At 47.5% G+C, this 20,541-nt stretch overlaps 2 protein-coding genes and 1 long non-coding RNA gene across 3 annotated transcripts; all 3 read right to left on the bottom strand.

Moving 5' to 3' along the window:
• Positions 1–790: 790 nt before the first annotated feature.
• Positions 791–10,949, bottom strand: LOC308152725 (SLAIN motif-containing protein-like). The gene is made up of 9 exons (XM_080525781.1): positions 10,880–10,949; positions 9,631–10,295; positions 6,191–6,330; positions 4,485–4,631; positions 3,372–3,512; positions 2,717–3,064; positions 2,200–2,343; positions 1,456–1,771; positions 791–1,260 (listed from the first exon to the last, which is right to left on the bottom strand). Exons 2-9 carry the CDS (start codon positions 10,284–10,286, stop codon positions 1,206–1,208), a joined length of 1,947 nt encoding a protein of 648 aa, XP_080381907.1. The 5' UTR covers positions 10,287–10,295; positions 10,880–10,949; the 3' UTR covers positions 791–1,205.
• A 2,665-nt stretch (positions 10,950–13,614) lies between these two features.
• On the bottom strand, positions 13,615–16,980 carry LOC308152206. The gene is made up of 3 exons (XR_013937330.1): positions 16,942–16,980; positions 15,538–15,658; positions 13,615–14,412 (listed from the first exon to the last, which is right to left on the bottom strand). It is a non-coding gene; the product is annotated as an uncharacterized lncRNA (long non-coding RNA).
• Positions 16,981–19,156: 2,176 nt separating this feature from the next.
• Positions 19,157–20,044, bottom strand: LOC308153866 (solute carrier family 25 member 53-like; the record flags this gene model as incomplete). Its single annotated transcript, XM_080527050.1, has 1 exon — positions 19,157–20,044. The coding sequence occupies one exon, from the start codon at positions 20,042–20,044 to the stop codon at positions 19,157–19,159; it is 888 nt and encodes a 295-aa protein (XP_080383176.1).
• Positions 20,045–20,541: the final 497 nt, after the last annotated feature.

Raw genomic sequence — 20,541 nt, 5'->3', positions numbered from 1 at the left:
GTAGTGTTTCTACAGTAGGCTCTCTCTCTCTCTCTCTCTCTCTCTCTCTCTCTCTCTCTCTCTCTCTCTCTCTCTCTTACATGCATCTATATTGGATCATATAATTGGCACAACAGCAACACATTCATCAACACTTCATAGGCTTTATTGTTAATTTTCATTACAGTTCCTGATTTTCAGAGGCACTCCACATGTGGGTGCATAGCTGGTTGTCTCTAAGGCATAAGGACAGAATAATGTTTATGCACGAAGGGTGCATAAACATTATTCTGCCGTTTATCACGACAGACAGTGGTATAAAGACCAACACTCTGATTCATCTACCGATATGCAGTAAAAACTGTGGTAAATGCATGTATACAGTATTTTCAAATGTTGGATTTAGAAACAATGCTGCAGCAGAAACGCACCTTGGCACAAAGAGTTTACCCCAACACATTTCTTTTATTTCCTCTTTTTCTTCATCAGGGGTCTACTGTTGTAGTTGGAAGGGCAGTGAGGTTCAGAGGTTGCATTGTTGTGCCAGCAGAACACAAATACAACACAAATATCTATGGAGCAATCACTAACCAATCACGTTAAAGAAAACCTTCCCACGGATCAACATGGGGCTGCTGGAAGAACAGAGCATTATTATCGTAGCATTATCACATTATCACAACGAATAAGCTTAATCTGTGGAGGATAAAGCAAGAAAATAAAACATCATGCAATACCCAGTTTCAGATCACCTTCATATGGTAGTAGTAAGAGTTCACACACAGAAAACCAACCATCCATCCATCCATCCATCCATCCATCCATCCATCCATCGTCACAATGTCAATGACAACCCACATTGTTCCAGCAGCCTCTCCCATTTATCATACAAAATATACACTGGGATTGACAATATTAAAAACACAAACAAAATCTTCTGGAAGCTGTGTCTCAGCCCATAGGGTGAAATGTGTGTGTGTTTGTGTGTGTTTGTGTGTGTGTGTGTGTGTCCGGCTCTTCCCTCCCTATATCTGTCTCTCTCTCTCCTTTCTCTGGTGTCCTTGGGGTGAGGGTTCATGCCAGGGAAGGACCAGGTGCAGTGCGGTCAGTATTCCAGTCTGCAGGGGTGAGTTCAGAGGCAGGTCAGTATGTTGGTGTAGTTCATACTTAAGTGAGGTAAAGGAGAGAGGTGGAGGTTTCGTCGTTGTTGTTGTTGTGGTGGAGACTCAGTAACAGCCGTCTTTCCACGCATCGTCGGGACCACACGTTTTAGTCATAGACCTGCGAATCAAAGACAAAATAAGTCTCGATCCATGGGTGTAGCGGTTGACACGACAACCACTCAAACTCTCATACCTTACTTTAGTCTTTGGGTGGCATTTTGTTTGTTTGTCTGTTAAACAGCACTAAAAATGGAAAGAAATCAAATGAGCCCCCCCCCCCCCCACCCCCAATAATAGAAGCATAAGCACTCACCTCCTGGTGGGCTGTGCCAGTCTGCTCCTGAAGGATGCCGCTGCTCCTGCCTGCCCTCGGCCGGCCGCCTGCCTCCCCACCCCGCCGACGGAGGCCCTGCCCACGGCGTAAGCTCCCCCCCCGGTGACGGGGCCCGGGGACTGGACCCTGCGGACCCCTCCTCCGCAGGGCCCCCCCCCCTGAGGCACGGGCAGGCCCCTGGAGGGCTGGCGGACCCCCGGCATGGACGGACCCCCCACGGGGCCCATGGCTTTCACGGGAGTCCTGAGGGAGAGGGGGGACTGGCCGTTGCCACGCATCCGACCGGAGGACATACCTGGAGGAGGGCAGACAGACAGGGTTTCAGGACGACTGTAGGTTTGCTTTAGGAATAACTCTGAGTAGAGTGGCGTACACAAGTTATTAAGAACAGTGTCAGTAGTAAGGTCAGGATACACAGTATGTGGCAGTTAAGAGTTGTTGGCTACACCTGGTGGGGTGGGGGGGTGAGGGACGTGTGGAGAAGTAGGCTACCCGTGTGTGTGTGTGTGGGTGTGTGTGTGGCAGATGTGGGGGTGGAGGTGATGGATGTTAGTAGGTGGTGTGGGGGCCAGTGAGGGTGGGGTGGGGCAGTGGTGGGTTACCTGTGGGGGTAGGGAGCAGGGGGCAGTGAGGGTTACCTGTGGGGGTAGGGAGCGGGGGGCAGTGTGGGTGGGGTTACTCAAAGAGGGAGGAGTGGGGCAGTGAGGGACCAGTGAGGGTTACCTGAGGAGGGGGTATGGGGCAGGCGGGACATGCGGCTACCAGAGCTCTGGAGGTTAGCCTCCATGCTGCGGCTGTTTCGGACCGCCTCCAGGGAACGCAGGCTGGTGCGGGGGGCCAGGTTAGGCATGCTGTGCCTCAACTCCTCTGTAACCACACACACACACACACACACACACGCACACACACACACAAACGCACACGCACACGCACAAACGCACACGCACACGCACACACACACACACACACACACGCACACACACACACACAACTTGTTCAAATGTACAGTACTGTGTCCGCATTTCATAAGCCACGTCTTCTGATGTACAGCAAATGAAGAATATTAACCCATCGGGTCCTGTTTAGAAACACCACCGACGTTGGCTATTCTGATAGCGGCTCGCCCGGCTTGTACGTTCTATCGACCCAGCTGATGATGATTGTGCACGGACACTACTTCTATATACAGTGTATGACCTCCCTCGCGTGTTACGTATGTATGGTGGATGGCCTGCCTCACCCTCACTCTTGGCGAACTTGAGCAGCTCCGGGCTGGGGCCCTGCAGGGAGCGGCGGGGGGCCCGCGCCCGGGGGGGGAGGGCGCTGCCCAGGCGGTGCGCCGAGGCGGAGGGGGACAGGCAGCGGGGCGAGCCGTGCGGCGAGGGCGAGTAGCGGTGCATGCGCTGCTGCTGCTGCAGCGAGGAGGAGCCGCCCTCGTCCTCCTCGTCCTCCAGGCTGTAGGCGTCCAGCTCCTGGTCGCTGTAGGCTCCGCCGCCGCCGCCGCCCCCCCGCCGCAGGGACTGCAGGGAGGCCGAGGAGCTGCGGCGTGACACCGACGCCGAGCTGGAGGCGTAGTCCTGCCGCAGGCCTGGAAGAGGACGGACGGACGGACGCACACACACACATGTGAATATACAGGCAGGCACCGGCAACAATACCCCTCCCCATTCCCCGAAAGAGAGTACCCGTCTGTGGCGTGTAAACACACACTGACACACACTTTCCATTGGCTCATTGATCAGTTTCCTCTGGCACACTGACAATAACAGATTGTGTGTATACGGGAGGGGGGGGGTCTGTAAATACTGGCATCGACACTCCAGAGCCCTTCAGACGTCGGACACGCACGCACGCACGCATGGCAGTCTGTCGTTTGTACATAACTCCACACTTACTCTCCTCCTGAAGGCGAGCCATGATCTGGACGTCCGTGAGGTCCTGCAGCTTGTAACCCATGGAGATGGAGTCGTCCGACGTGCTCAGCTCGCTGTCGATGGAGGACTGAGAGCTCAGGGCAGAGTTCCTCCCCACGTAGCCTGGCAAAACACAAACACACCGCCCGCAAAACCCCCGCGTGAGTCACACACCACTACATGCGAAGCGTGGGATGGCACTGGCATAGAGACACTTGTGTGGACTGTGGTGGAGTATCAGTTGAGTCACTGCTAGGGGAGACTCAGCACGGTGGATGCGAGGACAGAGATCCAGCGGAGGGCGTTTGAGTGGACATGCTCCTGGGGGCACCCTGACCCTCACCTCACCCCCTGTCCTGTCCCCTAGTGTTAGTCTAGACTGGGCGCTGGGGACAGCTGGAAGCAGGATGCGTCCCAGCAGGACAGTCTGACACAGACACACACAGAGACACACAGTAACACACACACAGACACACACACACACACACACACACACACACACACACACACACACACACACACTTTCGTTCAAACTGGCAGCAGACTGGCATTTGGTTACATAAAAGGGTCTGGTGTTAGAAAGGGACACCAGCAAGCATAGCGTTTACAAAGTCCATGCAAAGATGGTTATTTATAGTGCTGCTCCCAGCAACACGAGCCTTGTGCTGCAGATGCTGCCACGTGTAAAGCACCTGTGAAGTGGAAGTTGTGTTTTCCAGTATGACAAAGGTGCAATGCATTTGACATCCACACCACTGCAACAGCAAGCTTGTAGACGTCCTACATTTTAGTCCCGACAATCAATGCATAGCACAGCACACCAGTGTCAGTATCCTCATTGAAGCGCAATGTGAAAACCAGACGCAAGCCATCAACACATTACGTTGTCGCGTTGAGGCGTAACCCTTTTAAAAACCTTGTAACCTTGTAACATTGCAGTACAGAGTCATATATCACATCTAAAAGAAAAACAACAACCTGTTACTGAATCCGAGTCCCATCAAAACAAGTGACCCGCCCATAAAAACACACAGCCCAGTGAGGCGCAGAGGAGGAGGTGGAGGAGAGCGTGGGTGTGTTAATGTCATGCCGTACCTGAGCTGCCACAGGTTAGTAGGGTTTTGTTAGTTGATTTGGGGTACCCAGGAGAGAGCAGGCCACCGGAGCCCGAGGAGCCAGGCTCCGCGGAGGGCCCGAAGGAGCACTGGCCAGGACTGCTGTAGATGTTCCTCCATCGCGAGGCTGGAGAGGGGGAGAGACAGAGAGATAGACACACACAGACAGAGGGAGGGAGGGAGACAAACACACAATTAGATATCTGCAGTTCATTTTACATGACGGGTTCGGGGGAGTGTTGAATCCTAAATGAAGAGCTTACTTTCCATGCTTTGTTTCAGGGGGGAAAGTGAAACGTTTTATCTCGAGACGTCTCTTTATTTTGGTAGGCCAGAGGAAAATTTCCCCAAAATCTTAGGTGGGTCACAGCACAAACAAAGTTTGGGAACAAAGTCCTGTCCTATATCACACTTACAAAAGTGGTAAAAAAAAAAAAAAAACTGTTTATGACAAGAAGCAGGCCATCCCAGAGTATAAATCCTAAACTTTCGCTTGCTTCATCATTTTGCCATTTTCTTTCTCCAGACTGCTTTCTCCTGTCCTGGGCCAGTGGGCAGGTCCACGGCCTGACAGACAGACAGCTGTGTGGCCTGACTGACAGACAGCCCTGTCCTGGGCCAGTGGGCAGGTCCACGGCCTGACAGACAGACAGCTGTGTGGCCTGACAGACAGACAGCCCTGTCCTGGGCCAGTGGGCAGGTCCGTGGCACTGACAGACAGCCGTGTTGGGCCGTTGGACGAGGAGAGCTGACCCAGGGCGTAGTAATCTGACCCGGCAGCCCATGACATCATCTGCCTGGTGGTTCAGCCCTGGTGTGAAAGGCTCTGTTGTTGTTCTGCCACACGCAGGATGTACGAGCCGCAAGCAGGATACATAATGAATGGGTGTGTCGGATCTCTCACACACACACACACACACACACACACACACACACACTATCTGGGGCATTGTCACCCATACGACACACCCATACACACACAGACAGACAGACAGACAGACACACACACAGACAGACAGACACACACACACACACGCACACACAGTCTGCAGCAGCTCCAGGTGGGGTTAGGAACATTATTGGATAGCACTCTGAACTCAACAATGTGCCATCTGTCTGCAGCCCTCTTGGGGCAGCATCTAAATGAGAGAATTGAGTTCTATTCCTATGGTCTCTGATAGAGTTTACTAGACAAGGGTGTGTTCTCAACATGGTACTTTTTGTTATGAGGTTAATAATAATAATAATAATTATAATAACTTTATTTGTATAGCGCTTTTCCTGCAAACGTTGCAGCTCAAAGTGCTCTAATCATTATATAATCATAATTTAATTATTTAGTCACTCAAAGGCAATATTAAAAAGATGGGTCTTTAGTCTTGATTTGAACATATTTGCTGATTTGCATCCCTAATGTAAACTGGCAGTGCATTCCACAATTTGGGTGCATAAAATGCATGAAATGATAATGCAGCCTCACCAAATCTCTTTTTTTGTTATGAGGTTATTGTTTAATGTCCGTGTATTGGAACACGTGCCAACCCGGGCCCAGGTTGTGTTATGACGTCTGTGTTATTAAAGTGTTATCAGGTCGTTATAGGGAGCGGCTTCCTAGCTGTCATGAGGTTATGAGCTTATTGGGTAGAGAGGGCAGAGTGTGTGTGGTTATGGAGCATGGCTGCGTACTCTGGTCCAGGCGGTTGAGGAGGGTCCTACAGGCCACCTCGGTCTCTGGGCTGGGGTGGTCCAGGACCTTCCGACACCACTTCAACGGAGACTCTGGCCGTGGCTCCGCAACCACCTGCTTCTTAGGAGACACATACAACCTGCAGAGAGAGAGAGAGTGAAAGGGAGGGAATGGAAAGGGGGATTGGAGGGAAAGAGATAAGAGAGAGAGTGAAAGGGAGAGTGAAAGGGAGGGAATAGAAAGGGGGATTGGAGGGAAAGAGATAAGAGAGAGAGCGAGAGAGTGAAAGGGAGGGAATAGAAAGGGGGATTGGGGGAGGGAGGGAGGAGAGAGAGAGAGAGAGAGAGAGAGAGAGAGAGAGAGAGAGAGAGAGAGAGAGAGAGAGAGAGAGAGAGAGAGAGAGAGAGAAGAGGAGCATGAGAGGGAGAATGGGTTGATTTATATTTTGTACAGGTAGAACAGGACCGGCCGCAATCGAGCGCAGAACTGAACACTTATCCGTTTAGCATGTTAAGTTAACCGTTCTCACGCGCCTGGTATGCCCAGAATAACTCGTGTGAGCGTGTGGGAATGTCTACAGGAGGTATGAATTCCAGGATGGCTGATACAGAGCTATAAAACACAGGCACAAACTCATAATCCCTAAGCACACTAATCAACCAAAGGTCATCAGCCAACGGTTTTCTGACTGGGAACAGGAATAGCATAACTGTCAAACCTGTTGTGAAACACACTGGTCTATGAAACACACTGGCCTATGAAACACACAGGTGGTGTGTCGAAATACACAGGTGTGTGAAGTACACAGGCCTAACATGTGTTTCTTCTGTGAAGCGAGTGATCCAAGAAGACCGTTGAAGCAACAGCTACCCTAGAGAGCCATTTCTTTATGCGTGCCCAGGCCAATACAGTTGTGCCCAGCCCAGCCCAGCCCTGTCCAGACCAAACTAGTCCATCCCATCTCTGCGCTGACTCCTAACGAGCAGGCTACTCGCTCAGCTCAGCCCATCACAGCGCATTAACGTCTACCGCAAGGAGCTTCAAAAATAGGAGGCGCACCACATATATTCTATAAAGACAATGCAGCCTTGCCTTCTACGCAAACCACCACAGATGACACAATGGTGTGACATTAATACCCCGGTGTTTTCCTGCGTTGCTTGGTATCGAGGCCTGAAGCTGTGTGTGTGTGTGTGTGTGTGTGTGTTCACACGCTTTTTGAGTCCTGCCCCGAAAAGTGCAAACAGGCAATTTCGTTAGAACATTTGAAGCAGTCACATGAGCCAATGCCTCGAGTCGCACGTACAAAGGCCTGACGCAAACTGGTTTTCGAGTAATCAACTTGTGCTCCTCTTCATAATGGGAGCCGTCTCCCACTGGGACCAGCAACAACAACAGACAGTATCCAGGTCACACGTCCCAGTGGAGAGCACAGCCACAGAGGCTAGCACTGTAGTTACATGGTCAGGGCCTTTTGATTTTATGATTTGTTTTTCTTGTTCTTAACGGCTGTAGGCCTCTGTAATAACAGTAGGCCTATGTAACAGTCATAGCGGTTTGAGGTTGTATAAGAAGTTATTATTGTCCTCTGGTTGAACAGCAGTGAACGGCCGCAGTATGACAACGTAGTGATAATCATCACAGAGAGAGAGAGAGGCCATCTGTATGACAAAGAGCTCATGCATACAGGGACACGTTGTGTGTCCTCCTCTGGTTTGCTTGCCCTTTACTCGCTCTTTCTTTCCTTGCACAAAGGAGGTACTACTAAAACAAAAGATTCAAATTTTCTCCGCCATTTCTCCCCCCTCTTCTAGCCGTAGTTACAAAACACCCAAAGCTCACATGCAATTTAAGTCCTAACCCAAAGCAGTTTAGCACCCAGTGGCGGCCAGCCTAAAGCAGATTAGGGCCCTGAGGGATTATGAAATGTTGTTGGGGGTGATAACCACATGGGACCACATATGGAACGGCTACTGATGCCAATCTGAGAAAAAGTCACTGTTGGTTCGGCCGTTAAGCCACAGCTAAGCTGCTAAAGTAGCTAGCAGGAAAACAATACGGTACCTGTTTCAGATACAAAATGGAGTACTACACACCCGGAACTTTCCTCCTACACGCAAACAAGAAGGTGAATTTCAGGCATATGGAAAACATTAAACAAATAAAGATTATTTGGAATTAGCTAGGCCTATTATTACCAGGCTGCTATTACCAACCTTTTGGGTAATCAAATCCTATTAGGCTAATTAAATTCCGGCAAATGAGGAGAGCCTCGTCTTCTTTCAAAACACAAGGACAAGACTTCCATTAATGTTACAGAGGGGTGAACAAGTGGATCATTTGAATGATGCAAATCCAAACTTTCAGGAATAGACCAGAGAGTGAACATGAAACATCAGTAGGTCAGTCAACTTTCACCAAAAAAACGTAACCCATAATTCTAAATTACAGAACTTTAAACAAAACAACAACACTGCATTGTTGTTTTCAAAAAGCTTGGTAGGAATCAGTTCAGTTCGTCACAGCCTAACAGGAGCACAGAGAGGTTACTGTGTGTGTGTGTGTGTGTGTGTGTGTGTGTACTGTGTGTGTGTGTGTGTGTGTGTGTGTGTGTGTGTGTGTGTGTGTGTGTGTGTGTGTGTGTGTGTGTGTGTGTGTGTGTGTACTGTGTGTGTGTACTGTGTGTGGTAGTGTGGTGGTCCTTTTGAACATGGCCAAGTTCACATGTCAGAGCAGCACTGCGGTGCACAGCACCCTGAGTAAATCACATTGGCTGGCCGGCCTCCAAGAGACCACTGATGCACTAGGCCTCTCCCCTCTTCCACTGCCCCCTCTCTTTCTCTGCTGACTCTCTCTCTCGCTCAGATTCATAGTGATCATCACAGAGGCAGCACTCTGCTGGCCACAGCCATTTTGTGCAGGAAGGGCTCTGAAAATGCTGCTAGCTTTTACAGCCATTCTGCCCGATATCCGCTGGCAATTACTAGGCTACTGTACAGCCTTTCTACCCGATATCCGCTGGGCATTACTAGGCTACCGCAATCGGGAGACGTGCCAGAGCCATGCACCTCAGGTCAAATCCCTCCAAGCAATAACCCACTTTAAAGTAAAGGGTAAAACAGGAACAATCTCCAATGACTTATTTTGACTACGGGCCCTTGTCTTCATGTAAGCACAGCAGGCAGTATGACACCAGGTTGACCCCTCTGTATGGTAAACAGATGATGACTCCATCAGACATGTGGGCTGCATGCGGCCAAGCCTTTCATCTGCAATGATCTGAGAGGACAGGACAGCTGAGAGCAATATGATGGACACCTACAGGGGACCGTATTTCACTCCTCTGCTGCGTTCATGACAGTATTGTTGAAGAAGAAAGGGGGGTGGAGGAAGAAAGCCAAGGCAGTAGACTATTGGGATGCACAAGAGAGATACCTACCAACTGTCCTCGTCATCCACCTCAGCACACTCCTCCTCCAGGTCAAGGACATCAACCTCGTCCAGGGCAGACTGATCCACCCCCGAGTCGCTTCCCGCCAGTGTTTCTGATTCACAGCTGTCCAGAGAGGGACTGTCTGGGGTCTGGCCGTGCCCCTGGGTCTGCCCTGATCCGTTACGGCAAGGAAGGGTCAGAAAACCTCCACACGGCCCCCTATCCTCCTCCTCCTCCTCTTCCTCCTCCAGCCTGTTAGCCACCGGGAGAGGGGACATCTCCTCACTGCTACAGCTGTCCTGCGGAGGAGACAGCTCAAAATCCCTGTTGCTTAGCTCACTGCTGTCCTCCAACCTGAGGGGAGAGTTGGTCAACCCTTCGCAGGAGGAGAGCCGTTCGTTGATGTTGGTGCCAGCCGGGAGGTTGCTGTTGTTGGTGGCGGCTCCCCCGAGGAGAACATTCTTCCCACCCCTGTTACGGAGTGTCTGGTTCTGGACTTCAAGTCTCCTGACCAGCTCTTGGAGCTTGCGAACTTCCTCCAGCTCCACCCCTGCCAGGTCCTGCTCCTCCTCTCCGTAGCCCGCCGGAGAAGTGTCCATGAGCCCGCCGGAACCCCCGTTGGCAGCCTGCGGGACCACACTAGGGCTGTCTGGGACAACCATGCTCCAACTCTGCTGAAGCCAAAGAGGGACAGAGTGAGAATGAGAAGACCAACAGCTTGCAAGGAACAGCTAAAATAACAACAATTCTGGACCTACATATAGCTTGGCTACTGTTTTCCACTTCTGGTAAAAAAATAACATAAAATATGTTTTGATTAAATTTCTTCACTAACAACAAACCCGAAGCAAAGCATCATCATCTGAATTGTTGAACATTAAATGCCCTTTTTGAAACATAACAAAACACAAAAGCATCGGGTTGGAGTTACACGCTTTTGATTTAAATGAACTAAATGCTCTAAAAAAAAAACGTTTTGGGACAAATCGTAATAATTGTCGTCTAGGATAGTTGCAAGCACACACCACATCCCCCATCCAGCAAATTGGTGTTTGAGTAACTGCCCAGACGAAAGCATCAAGCGAGCCGTGGTTACCTACGTCACTCGTCGCTCATTCGACTCACTCATTCATAACCGTCAACACACGTGAATTGATACAATGTGTCATGCAAGTATAGATACATCGATGCATTTATGCAGGGATCTGTTGTTTAGATCGCTAGCTAAGCTGACTAGCAGCAAAAACAAACCTACCCTGCACCGGTGAGCGCGGTGTTGTTGTCCAGAGGTAAATGAATTGGCTGATTAAATTCTAGACTTTGCATGAATCAAGCTACTTTTTTCCGCCTTCTCGAAAAAGTAAAAAAAAAATGTATGTCGTTAATCAAATGTACATGATTGTCGCCAGGATAACGGAACAAGACATGTCCCAAAGGTGCACCGTTAGCCTTTATCTGGCTAGTTAGCGGGCTAACTATGTTTGCCTGGGTTTTGATGGACTTCAGTTTGCCCAATCAGACTCAAAGTAATGATCAGTCCCCGCCCCTACCCGGTTCTGGTTCTATGGTATTTGGCGCCACCTGTAGGATGCTATAAATAATATTGCTGCATTTGCAATCCTAATCTTATACACCACCAGGTGTCCCTATTCACTGCAGCTTCAGTATTCAGACCTCACCAGTCATCCTGTCATCCAGTCACCCCTGTGGACACAAAAAAAGGATTTGGAATGTTTGTGGGTACCCACAGTGTCTATAATAGACTACACTATCTATGCCAATAAGGATATCTGTTCTCCCTCTAGCTGAGCTGTGAAAGGTAGGGTAAGCAAAAAAGGTTTCTAGCGACCCGAGGAAAGAGTAGTAGTAGGTGTGCCTCACCTTCATTTATATGCCGAGACAGTACCGTCAAGAGTGGTTCTAACAGCAAAACCTTGACATATTATATGCTGCACTTGGATCTTTTGGGGGGGGTGGAGGGCCGGGGTTGTGTGCTAGCGGATGTTTTTCGAGGGGGGGGGGGGGTGCCTGTATTTGAGTGGTAGAATATATTCATATATTCATACATTCTAGAGAGGGGGAGAGAGAGAGAGATCGAGTCAGTGGTTTCATGTAGTAAGGTTCACAAACATGTGCCCACAAGCTGGCACACACACTCATTCTCGAAACAAGGAAACCCATTGATAATCAACACTACATGCAGTCTGACTTGTTCTGCACGCATCGATGCTACAATACACCAATACAATGGAGCACACATCACTGCCAGCCAGGGACACGCTAATGAAAGACAACTGCTGTCTTAAACTAGAGGAGGACCCACAATCCTATTAAATCCAGATTACTATTGAAGTACAACCAACAAGGGTGTTCAAAGGTGCACACCTGTCCTGCAGCAACAACCTGGACCTCAGTAAACCACATGAGAGGGTTTAGGATGTGTCACAGAGTGTTGCTCTATGGTGATTGGTCAAGAGATACGAGTTGCAGTCTCTTTCGTGTTTTCATGGCTTTCTTATTGCTGTGTAGAGTCATCTGTAACCTCGGCCATGCATTCCCACAGTAGAGAGCAAGTGTAATCCTCATGGGAACCATAGAGACGGACAGTGAGAGCATGGCACTCTTTGCAGAGACTGATTCCTTCTATGTTTGAGGCTATATAAAAGAAAAAAAATCATTGTCCCATTGAGAATGTTTTTTGTTGTTGTTGTGATGGGGACCACCCAAAGCTGTCATTGAGGAGAAGCATACCTCCAGACTCTTAATCCCTCTCACCCGCTAGGTGAGGTCCACACTACGGAGTGTGTTGGAAGACCTGATACCGTCTGCTCCACAAGTGGAAGCATGCTACATTCCAGGCGTGTTCAAGCAGGCCAGAGGTTAAAAAATGCCTCCTCCTTGGCACCACTTCTCCTCCTCGACCACATTCACAGACAAACTCTCTCACCTATGCACCCCACCCACGCTACATTAACACGTAGGCCTGTTTCATATGAGATCCTCCACTGACATCTTCCCCTAAATCAGTTCTTTTAGAGTGTTGCGTAACTCAAGTCAAACCAAGTCAAGTCGAGTCTTGTTTATTTGTCATTACATTCAATACAAGTATACAATGCAATTAAATGTCTAAATTTAGTCTAAGAAATCTCTGCAACATCAATCAACATCAACAATAGTATGTAAAAAGGATAATAGACACAATGTAAACATGAACAGTAATAACATAAAACAATCCATACAGTAAAAAATAAAATAACTACGCAAAGACGCAGATTAAACTGAACATGGTGAGCTCGTACAGGACAGATTGTACATTCAGATCCTGAATATCTGAATACCATGACGACATTGATTTATAGCTGTAATCGGGAATGTTTGATCAACACCTGGAGCCAAACCACACCCCCTCCCCCTGTAGCCTGCTGAGGCTTGCTGAAGGGGGGGAGGAAATTCACCTCGATGACTTCTATCATACAACCTTCACACTTAAACACAACACAACCAAGTTCTTTGGGAGAGACTATACAATACAAAGAAGCACTAAGCACTGTATAAATAATGTAGGTTACTGCCCTATACCGAAAACATGAATCTGCAATTAGTCTGTTCAGCAGTGTCTTATAGTTATCTACCTCCATCAGCCTCCAGGTAGATGGCTTTTAGAGCCAGCAACCTAAGGCTACTCAAGGCTCTGAGAAGGAAATGTTGAAATACCTGTAGCACATGATGCAATGTAAATATTTATTTTTGAAAGTCATCCAAGAGCACCGTTGGTATGCATCTCATAATACACCCAATCCTGTCTTGACTCGATCTAACCAGAGCAGAAAAATGCAACGCAAACTCAATAGAATGACTTTGAGTAAAAAGATCAAGATGCAAGAAAACAATGAATCAATCAAATGAAAACAACTCACACATTCCATTTTAAAACAGTACTTTTTATTAAAACAAAAATATCTTCTCACATGTTATTTCATAGAACTTATTCAGAATGGCACCATTTACAGGCATGACATTGACAGTTGACAGTTGAACTGTTACTGATGGTATGCAGTTGACACAAATACAAGCTCAATTCTTTCTTCAATCAACACTGTCACAATATTTCTAATATTTTGAACTTTGATCCTCCCTTTTATGACTGCATGAAAAAGCACAATTCAATAAATCCATTGCAATAATTGTGCATGGTTTGACAATCACATCAGACTCTTGCAATCTACCCTTACCCCACATCACCTGATTAAATGTCATTATGATTTAACATGGCGATACCAAAAGCAGAAGCAGAGATGATGGACAGATTTGAGGACGAGAAGAGAGGGATGACTAGAGGTGGGGAACCATGGTGTTTCACTTGGAGGCATCTGCTGTAGCGTTTTGGTATAGTAAGCGGACCCAGCTGCGGTGCAGATAAAGGGAGGCAGATGAGTAAGTAGCGGCGCCAAATAAAATGATCTTTACTTAATGAAGTGGAGACAAAACAGGATACAAACACCAGACTTAAGCTTGAAAACAAAGGGGGAAGAACACAGTCTCCAAAAACGACTTGTATATTCAATTAGCTTATGTTCTTTAAGCGACCAACCAACGGTGAACACACGGTGAAGACTAAGTGGGGAGTGAAGGGAAGTGAGGGTACATAAAGCATCAGTGACAATTACACACAGGGTCAGGTGATAAGTCCAGAATTGAGGCGGCAGTGGACTGACAGTGGACAGCCGGAGGGAGACACCTAGGGACCGGAGGGAGGGTTAGCTGCAGCTTTCTTCTCCTCTTCGATGTCTGCAAGAGAGAGAGAGAGAGAGAGAGAGAGAGAGAGAGAGAGAGAGAGAGAGAGAGAGAGAGAGAGAGAGAGAGAGAGGTGATGAGTCACTGGCAGAAAATCAAGAGCCACTGTAAGAAGGACAGGGAGCTGTAAGACAATTACTGACAACACTGGATTCCTGGACCTACGCTCACTAAAATCATCTTGTAACTGACTATAGGGGTTGAGTTACATTGATAAGACTTCCATCAAAATGGTCGGCTGGACCAATGTTAGTATTTATATTATAATTCAAACCCTGCACTATAGGATACCAGATACCTCATGTTTTATATCCTCTTTTTCCAAAACATGCAACATGCAATCTTAAAACAGTAGTAAATTTAACAGAACAAAACATGAGATATCATTGGTGAATATAAGACAGGGAGGGGACATTTTACAGGGAGTGAAGCAGCTGGTGTGGCAGATGGTTCCTCTCCTGTCTTTGGCTCAGTCTTTATCAGTCTGGCAGGACAATAATCAACAACACTCTTCACAGAGTTTCACAACTCCCGGATGAAACTCTCAGTTGTGTGAAAAGGCAGTCCTGTTTCGTTTCTTGTTCGGGGTGTTTGTTTAAAAATATTCCAAGCAGTAAGAGGGGACTGAGGCCAAATGTAAGTGTATGTAATGTATGTGTAAAATGTACTTAGTCTGTACAGTAACTGTTCCTCTGTTGTAATCATGAGAATTCTGTTTTGCATGTTGTCGTTTTGCATACAGTAAAATGAGAGATTAGTACTCATTAATATCAGACTTGAAAAGCACACCTTTGTGTATTGTATGATTTTTCTTCAGACTTGGGTGAAACAAGGACAAGTTATCTTACGATTGACTATCGGGCTGTCGGGTGTGTACTAGCGACTCAGTTAATCAGTCATTTCTCATTGCATTGCAGTGTTTGCCATTCACTCTTGGTACAATAGAGTGGGTGGCACTTAGCTACTGCAGACAGAGTGAAGTACAGGGTGCGGCAACAGTGTGAGTGGGGGAGGAGGTACACCGTAATATGTATATGACGGTTAGGTGACTTAGTCAGGAAAGAGTTGTTCCTAACTAAGTGACCTAACCATTAAAAGCTCCTCTTATGAGACACATACCCTCCTTGGTGGGTTTAATGTTCTTCTCTTTTGTGCTGGTCTTCCTTAGTTTTCCCTTGTCAAAACACTCCACATCTTTCTTGACTGGGTTGTTGTCTTCCATTTTGGATGACTTCTGAGACTGAGAAGAGAGAGAGAGAGAGAGAGAGAGAGAGAGAGAGAGAGAGAGAGAGAGAGAGAGAGATGACAAGCCAATGGCAGAAAATTAAGGACATGAGGCTGTCATGACTGGATTAATGTGCCTAAGTTAAACAAGAAAAGGGGAAGGCATGTCAAAATCTACAGTACATGTATGTGCAGGTAAGCCCCACCTCAACTGCAGAGGGACACTGTCCATACAGTCCACTCCATACAGTATTATAGTATGTAGCTGTCACTTGAAACAACATACACTCCCACAACATAAAATCCAACAAAGGAGAAGAAAAAGCTAAAAAGATGGCACAAATGCTTAATTATGTGAATACGCCCCCTCTACTGGGTGTTGGCCTAATTTGGTCTGAAACCAAGGGTGCCAATAAAATAACCTGCAGAGCACTGTACAATTACACACTGTAATTCTGTTCTACCTGCAGCACACCACCAGGAGATCAACTACAGTTCTTACTGTTCTTTCTGTTTACACACTTTACAACCTCTGTGCACTATCGGGTTCGAGCAAATATTGCATTTTTCCTTCCACAAATAAGGAATTCATTAGATCAGCTGTCTTTTCTCACAGTCGTACAATTGCCCATGTCAGCCGCACAATAACTTGGTGTGACAAGTACATTCTTACAGACTAACTTGGTGCAATGCAAACAAACGTATTTGCATCTTCTCACCATATCTGCAGTCTAATGATCTCATCAACCAGATAAACAGGTTGCCATGTTCACCGGCGACGTAGTACTTGATCATAACAGCCCACACTGCAGAGCAGACCAACCCACGGTGCATACGCAGAAACTATCGTCTCCTCAAATGCATAGGACAAAACGGTGCGACAAAAGGGGGAAATGTATTCGTCATAGCTTGGATGCCTGTTCAAGACAGCCGTCAAGGATAGACAATAAAGTCAACCGTAATGAAATACGGAAAAAGTTAAATAGTCTTGCCTAGTTCGCAGGAATGCAGTTCAAGATACCATTGCATAATGCATGCTATGTATGCAGAGCTGTCAACACAGCAGGAATGTCGGCTATTAGATTGTGCCATAATATAGATAATGGTTTAGCTGACTTTTTACCAATATTGAAATAGACAATACAAGGCTATTTGTTCTAGTCCACTAGATGAAACATTTAATGCCCGAATAACATTTATTATCAGTTATCATAAACAGTCAATAGCCTATTTAGAATAACACATGGTACATTTCAAAATGATGTACACTAAATAGCTAATTTATAGAACAATATTTACCTGATGCGGGGATGTGCGATGAAAATGTCTTTACAGGTGAGGGAAGTCTGTATAATCTGTGCGGCGCAACCGGTTTAAATAGAGGGAACACGCCCTTCTCCACTCCAACATGGACACCAATCCGCTCTCTGCTATTGGACCGATCCGCTCTCTCTGGACCAATCCGCTCTCTGCTATTGGACCGATCCCTCCAGAGAAAGAACACCATTGGACAGGATAAACTCGAGCCTTCCTTCCAATATTGATATCACTTTCATACCTATCCACCCAATGTTGCCTACGTCATCAAGTGTGATATCAGTGCAGCTACATTCACAAACGTCAAACATAATCAGGTCAGGAGCCTGTTGTAGATATCATGTTATGCGCTCTCTGTTTGAATCAGTTGGCATCCCAGATGTTTCTGTGGTATGAAGGGCGTGCGCGTTTAGTGCGCTCATGAAATGTAACAATTCTCCAACGTCACCACAGCGCTATCTCGTGGAGAGCGTGCACTGGTGACTTCAACGTTAGCGTCTAATACTTTGAAGTTCATGCCTAAAAGCGTAAAAATGTATGTATGTATGTATGTATGTATGTATGTATGTATGTATGTATGTATGTATGTATGTATGTATGTATGTATAGCCAATAGTGTCATTCACGGAATATGTTTAAGAATCATTCAAAAGTTATTTACATTGATAGTTCAGGTTCTTGGGGGAGGAGGGGAAGAAAGCAGGGTGGGACAAGATGAGGAAATAGGAAGAAGAGAGAAGGGGAGAAGAGGAGGGCAGAGGAAGAGGAAGAGGTTGGGTCTGTAGGCTACGTGTAGATATCACACCAGAATGTCTCTCATAGGGACTGGGTTCAATCTTAGTGGAATTGTCCTTTAAAATCCAGTAGCCACATCAGCTGGTGATAACAACAATTCATTTTGAACAATGTGTGCATGTATGTTTCAGCTGCTGTTAGGCGTAACTGTCTGACATCTGGGGCGGCGCCACAGACCACCATCAAAAGATGGCTACACCTGGCTCCAGACAGGGATGGTGGCAGGGCAGAGAGGATGAGTGTGTGTGTGTGTGTGTGTGTGTGTGTGTGTGTGTGTGTGTGTGTGTGTGTGTGTGTGTGCGTGTGCGTGTGCGTGTGCACGAACAGCATAATACTGTTGTCGTTGAGGCATTTTTTTTCTGGGCCAAATATGGCAAGTGTGTGTATTAATGAAGTGGCTTGGTTAAGATTTAGTTGAGGCTGACAACTGGAACAAATTTGAGATATGGCTAGCCTATATCATGTGCCATATGTGGCTGTGTTCTGGCTACCAGATCTGGACCATAATGTGGCCCTGTTCTGGCTACCAGACCTGGACCACCCGTGGACCGTAATTCATTGCTGTATGTGGGCCGAGTGTAAGTGGGTTGTGTGGCCCGTCACTGACCCAGACCAATTTTGTCTTTGTGGGAGGCGAGGTAATCATAGTTCATTTATTAGTAGAATAGGCTATGTTCAACCACAAAGTCAAAGCCTACGGCAGTGGCAAGAACAGTATCCAACAATGAGAGGAACTTAGAGATAGCTTACTTCCTTATTTGATTAATATATTATCAACAACCTGATGAACGTTCAATAACAGCAGATAAACGTACCATTAACATACATTCATTTCCTTTGACACATTCATAACTCACACATAATTGTGAAAATGTGAGGCACCTGCAATTCTAAGGTAATAGGGGATTTGACACATCATTGCGGGGTAATCTTTGGCCCATTGCAACCTGAATTCGGAGGCAGTAATACAACTTCAGTCCATGGCGGTTAAAGTGTCTACTGGCTTCCCCATAACTGCCATTTGAGACCTAAAATGGATTCCTTTTATTACCTCTTTCCCTGATGGTGAAAGCAATAGTGTTTTACTTCCAGATACGCTTTCACTGCACAGATAAAGGAAAGGAGATATAAATGGTAAATGGACTGCACTTATATAGCGCCTTTATCAAAAGCAACCAATGGTGGCAAGCTACCATGCAAGTCGCCGACCTGCTCACTGGGAGCAATTTGGGGTTCAGTGTCTTGCCCAAGGACACTTCGGACATGCGGCCAGCCGGGGCTCAAACCGCCCATCTGCCAACATTGCGATCATTAGACAGCCGCCCCCAGAGATGAGGAGAAGAAGAAGACACTTTAGACTATTGGGATTCTCCTCTGAGACTCCCTGTGGTGTCCGATGTCGTCATCCTGAGCGACTCTTAAGCTGGTCGTAGATAACGGTGGTGATTCCCCAGGTGATGCAGGAGCGCAGGACCACCAGGGAGCCTCCGCGGTACAGCAGGGCCACACTCCGCTGACGAGACTCCCACAGCGCCCTCCAACTCCCCCTCAACCCCGACGACACCTCCCCTGCAGCTCCCACCCCGGCCTGCATGTTGGCCACCAGCACAGAGAGAGGGTAGAGTGGCAGGCTGATAACCATAGAGTTCACCGTCCCCGACACGAAGGAGGAGGCGGTAGGAGAGAGGCCCCGCTCGCTGAGCGCCGTGCGCAGGGGGTCCTTCAGGCCGAAGTAGAGGCCGCTCCCCAGGGTGTTCCGGACCACGACGGGCAGGAAGGCCCGGTAGTACCCCGTGGCCAGCCTCTCCGAGGTCAGCCTGACCAGCACGCTCCTGAGGGTGGGAAGGTTGCGGTCGTTGCTCCCGTTCTGCAACACGTTCTGCACGCGCTCAAAGGGGGTGAAGACCAGGGCCTCCACCACGCCCGTGGCCAGTCCGGCCAGAGCCGGGAAGGTGGAGACGGGGATTATGCCGATGGGCTTGGCAGAGGAGGAGGAGGAGAGCTGGTGGAGGAAAGTGTCCTGTAGACCGAACAGTAGCGTACCGTTAAGCGTCCTCATCAACAGGGGTGGCAGCACCCCCCTGTAGAGCTTCAGGGGTCCTTCCTGGTACAGCTGGCCTACTGCCTGGCGCACCACCGAGCTGTGTAGCTGCTGACGGAAGACGGTCTTGTAGACAGGGAAGGAGACGAGGGTGGTGAGGAGGCTAGAGGTGCCGCCGTGTACGGAGCTACGGAACCAAACCATCGGCTCCCCGCGGACCTCCTGTTTACGTTCAGGACCCTGCCCCATGTTCTGCTGAGATGGAGATAATCAGATATACACAAGAATGTGTGGATGATTACATAGAATATCTACACACATCACCATAACACTTATCGCTACTTTATTTATTTAAACCATTTACAAAAATAGGTGTCAGGTGCAAGTGTTATTATCATGTTATTATTCTTTTTAAAGGGTTTTAATCTCAGTTGCGATATCAAATGTTATTTCGTTCATGTGTGTAGATATTCTATGTAATCAACCTGAAAATAGGGGACTGTGTATAAAAATGGTTGCAATTCCTAAACGTTTCATACAATAGTTTTGTTCAACCCCTTGAATTAAAGCTGAAACTCTGCACTTCATTTCAAATCCATTGTGGTTGATTGATACATTGATACGTACAGAGCCAAAATTATAGAAATTGTCAATGTCCAAATATTTCTGGACCTAACTGTAGGCTACTTGATAATACCTGACACTAGCAATATCTACCACGCCCATACATTAATGCTACCCTAATG

Source organism: Nansenia antarctica (assembly GCF_963989245.1).
Source record: "Nansenia antarctica genome assembly, chromosome: 3".
NCBI classification, from domain to species: Eukaryota; Metazoa; Chordata; class Actinopteri; order Argentiniformes; family Microstomatidae; genus Nansenia; species Nansenia antarctica.
Note: the sequence above shows the minus strand (reverse complement) of the source record. Positions and strands in the feature narration are given on the sequence as shown.

What these genes read in the sequence shown, in the direction of transcription:
- LOC308152725 (XM_080525781.1), bottom strand. Translation starts at nt 10,286, where the DNA reads ATGGTTGTCCCAGACAGCCCTAGTGTGGTCCCGCAGGCTGCCAACGGG. An exon ending in CCTCAACCGCCTGGACCAGA is followed by an intron (nt 4,632 to 6,190) that starts GTACGCAGCCAT and finishes CCCCCTCTCCAG; the next exon opens with CCTCGCGATGGAGGAACATC. An exon ending in CTGGCACAGCCCACCAGGAG is followed by an intron (nt 1,261 to 1,455) that starts GTGAGTGCTTAT and finishes TTTGATTCGCAG; the next exon opens with GTCTATGACTAAAACGTGTG.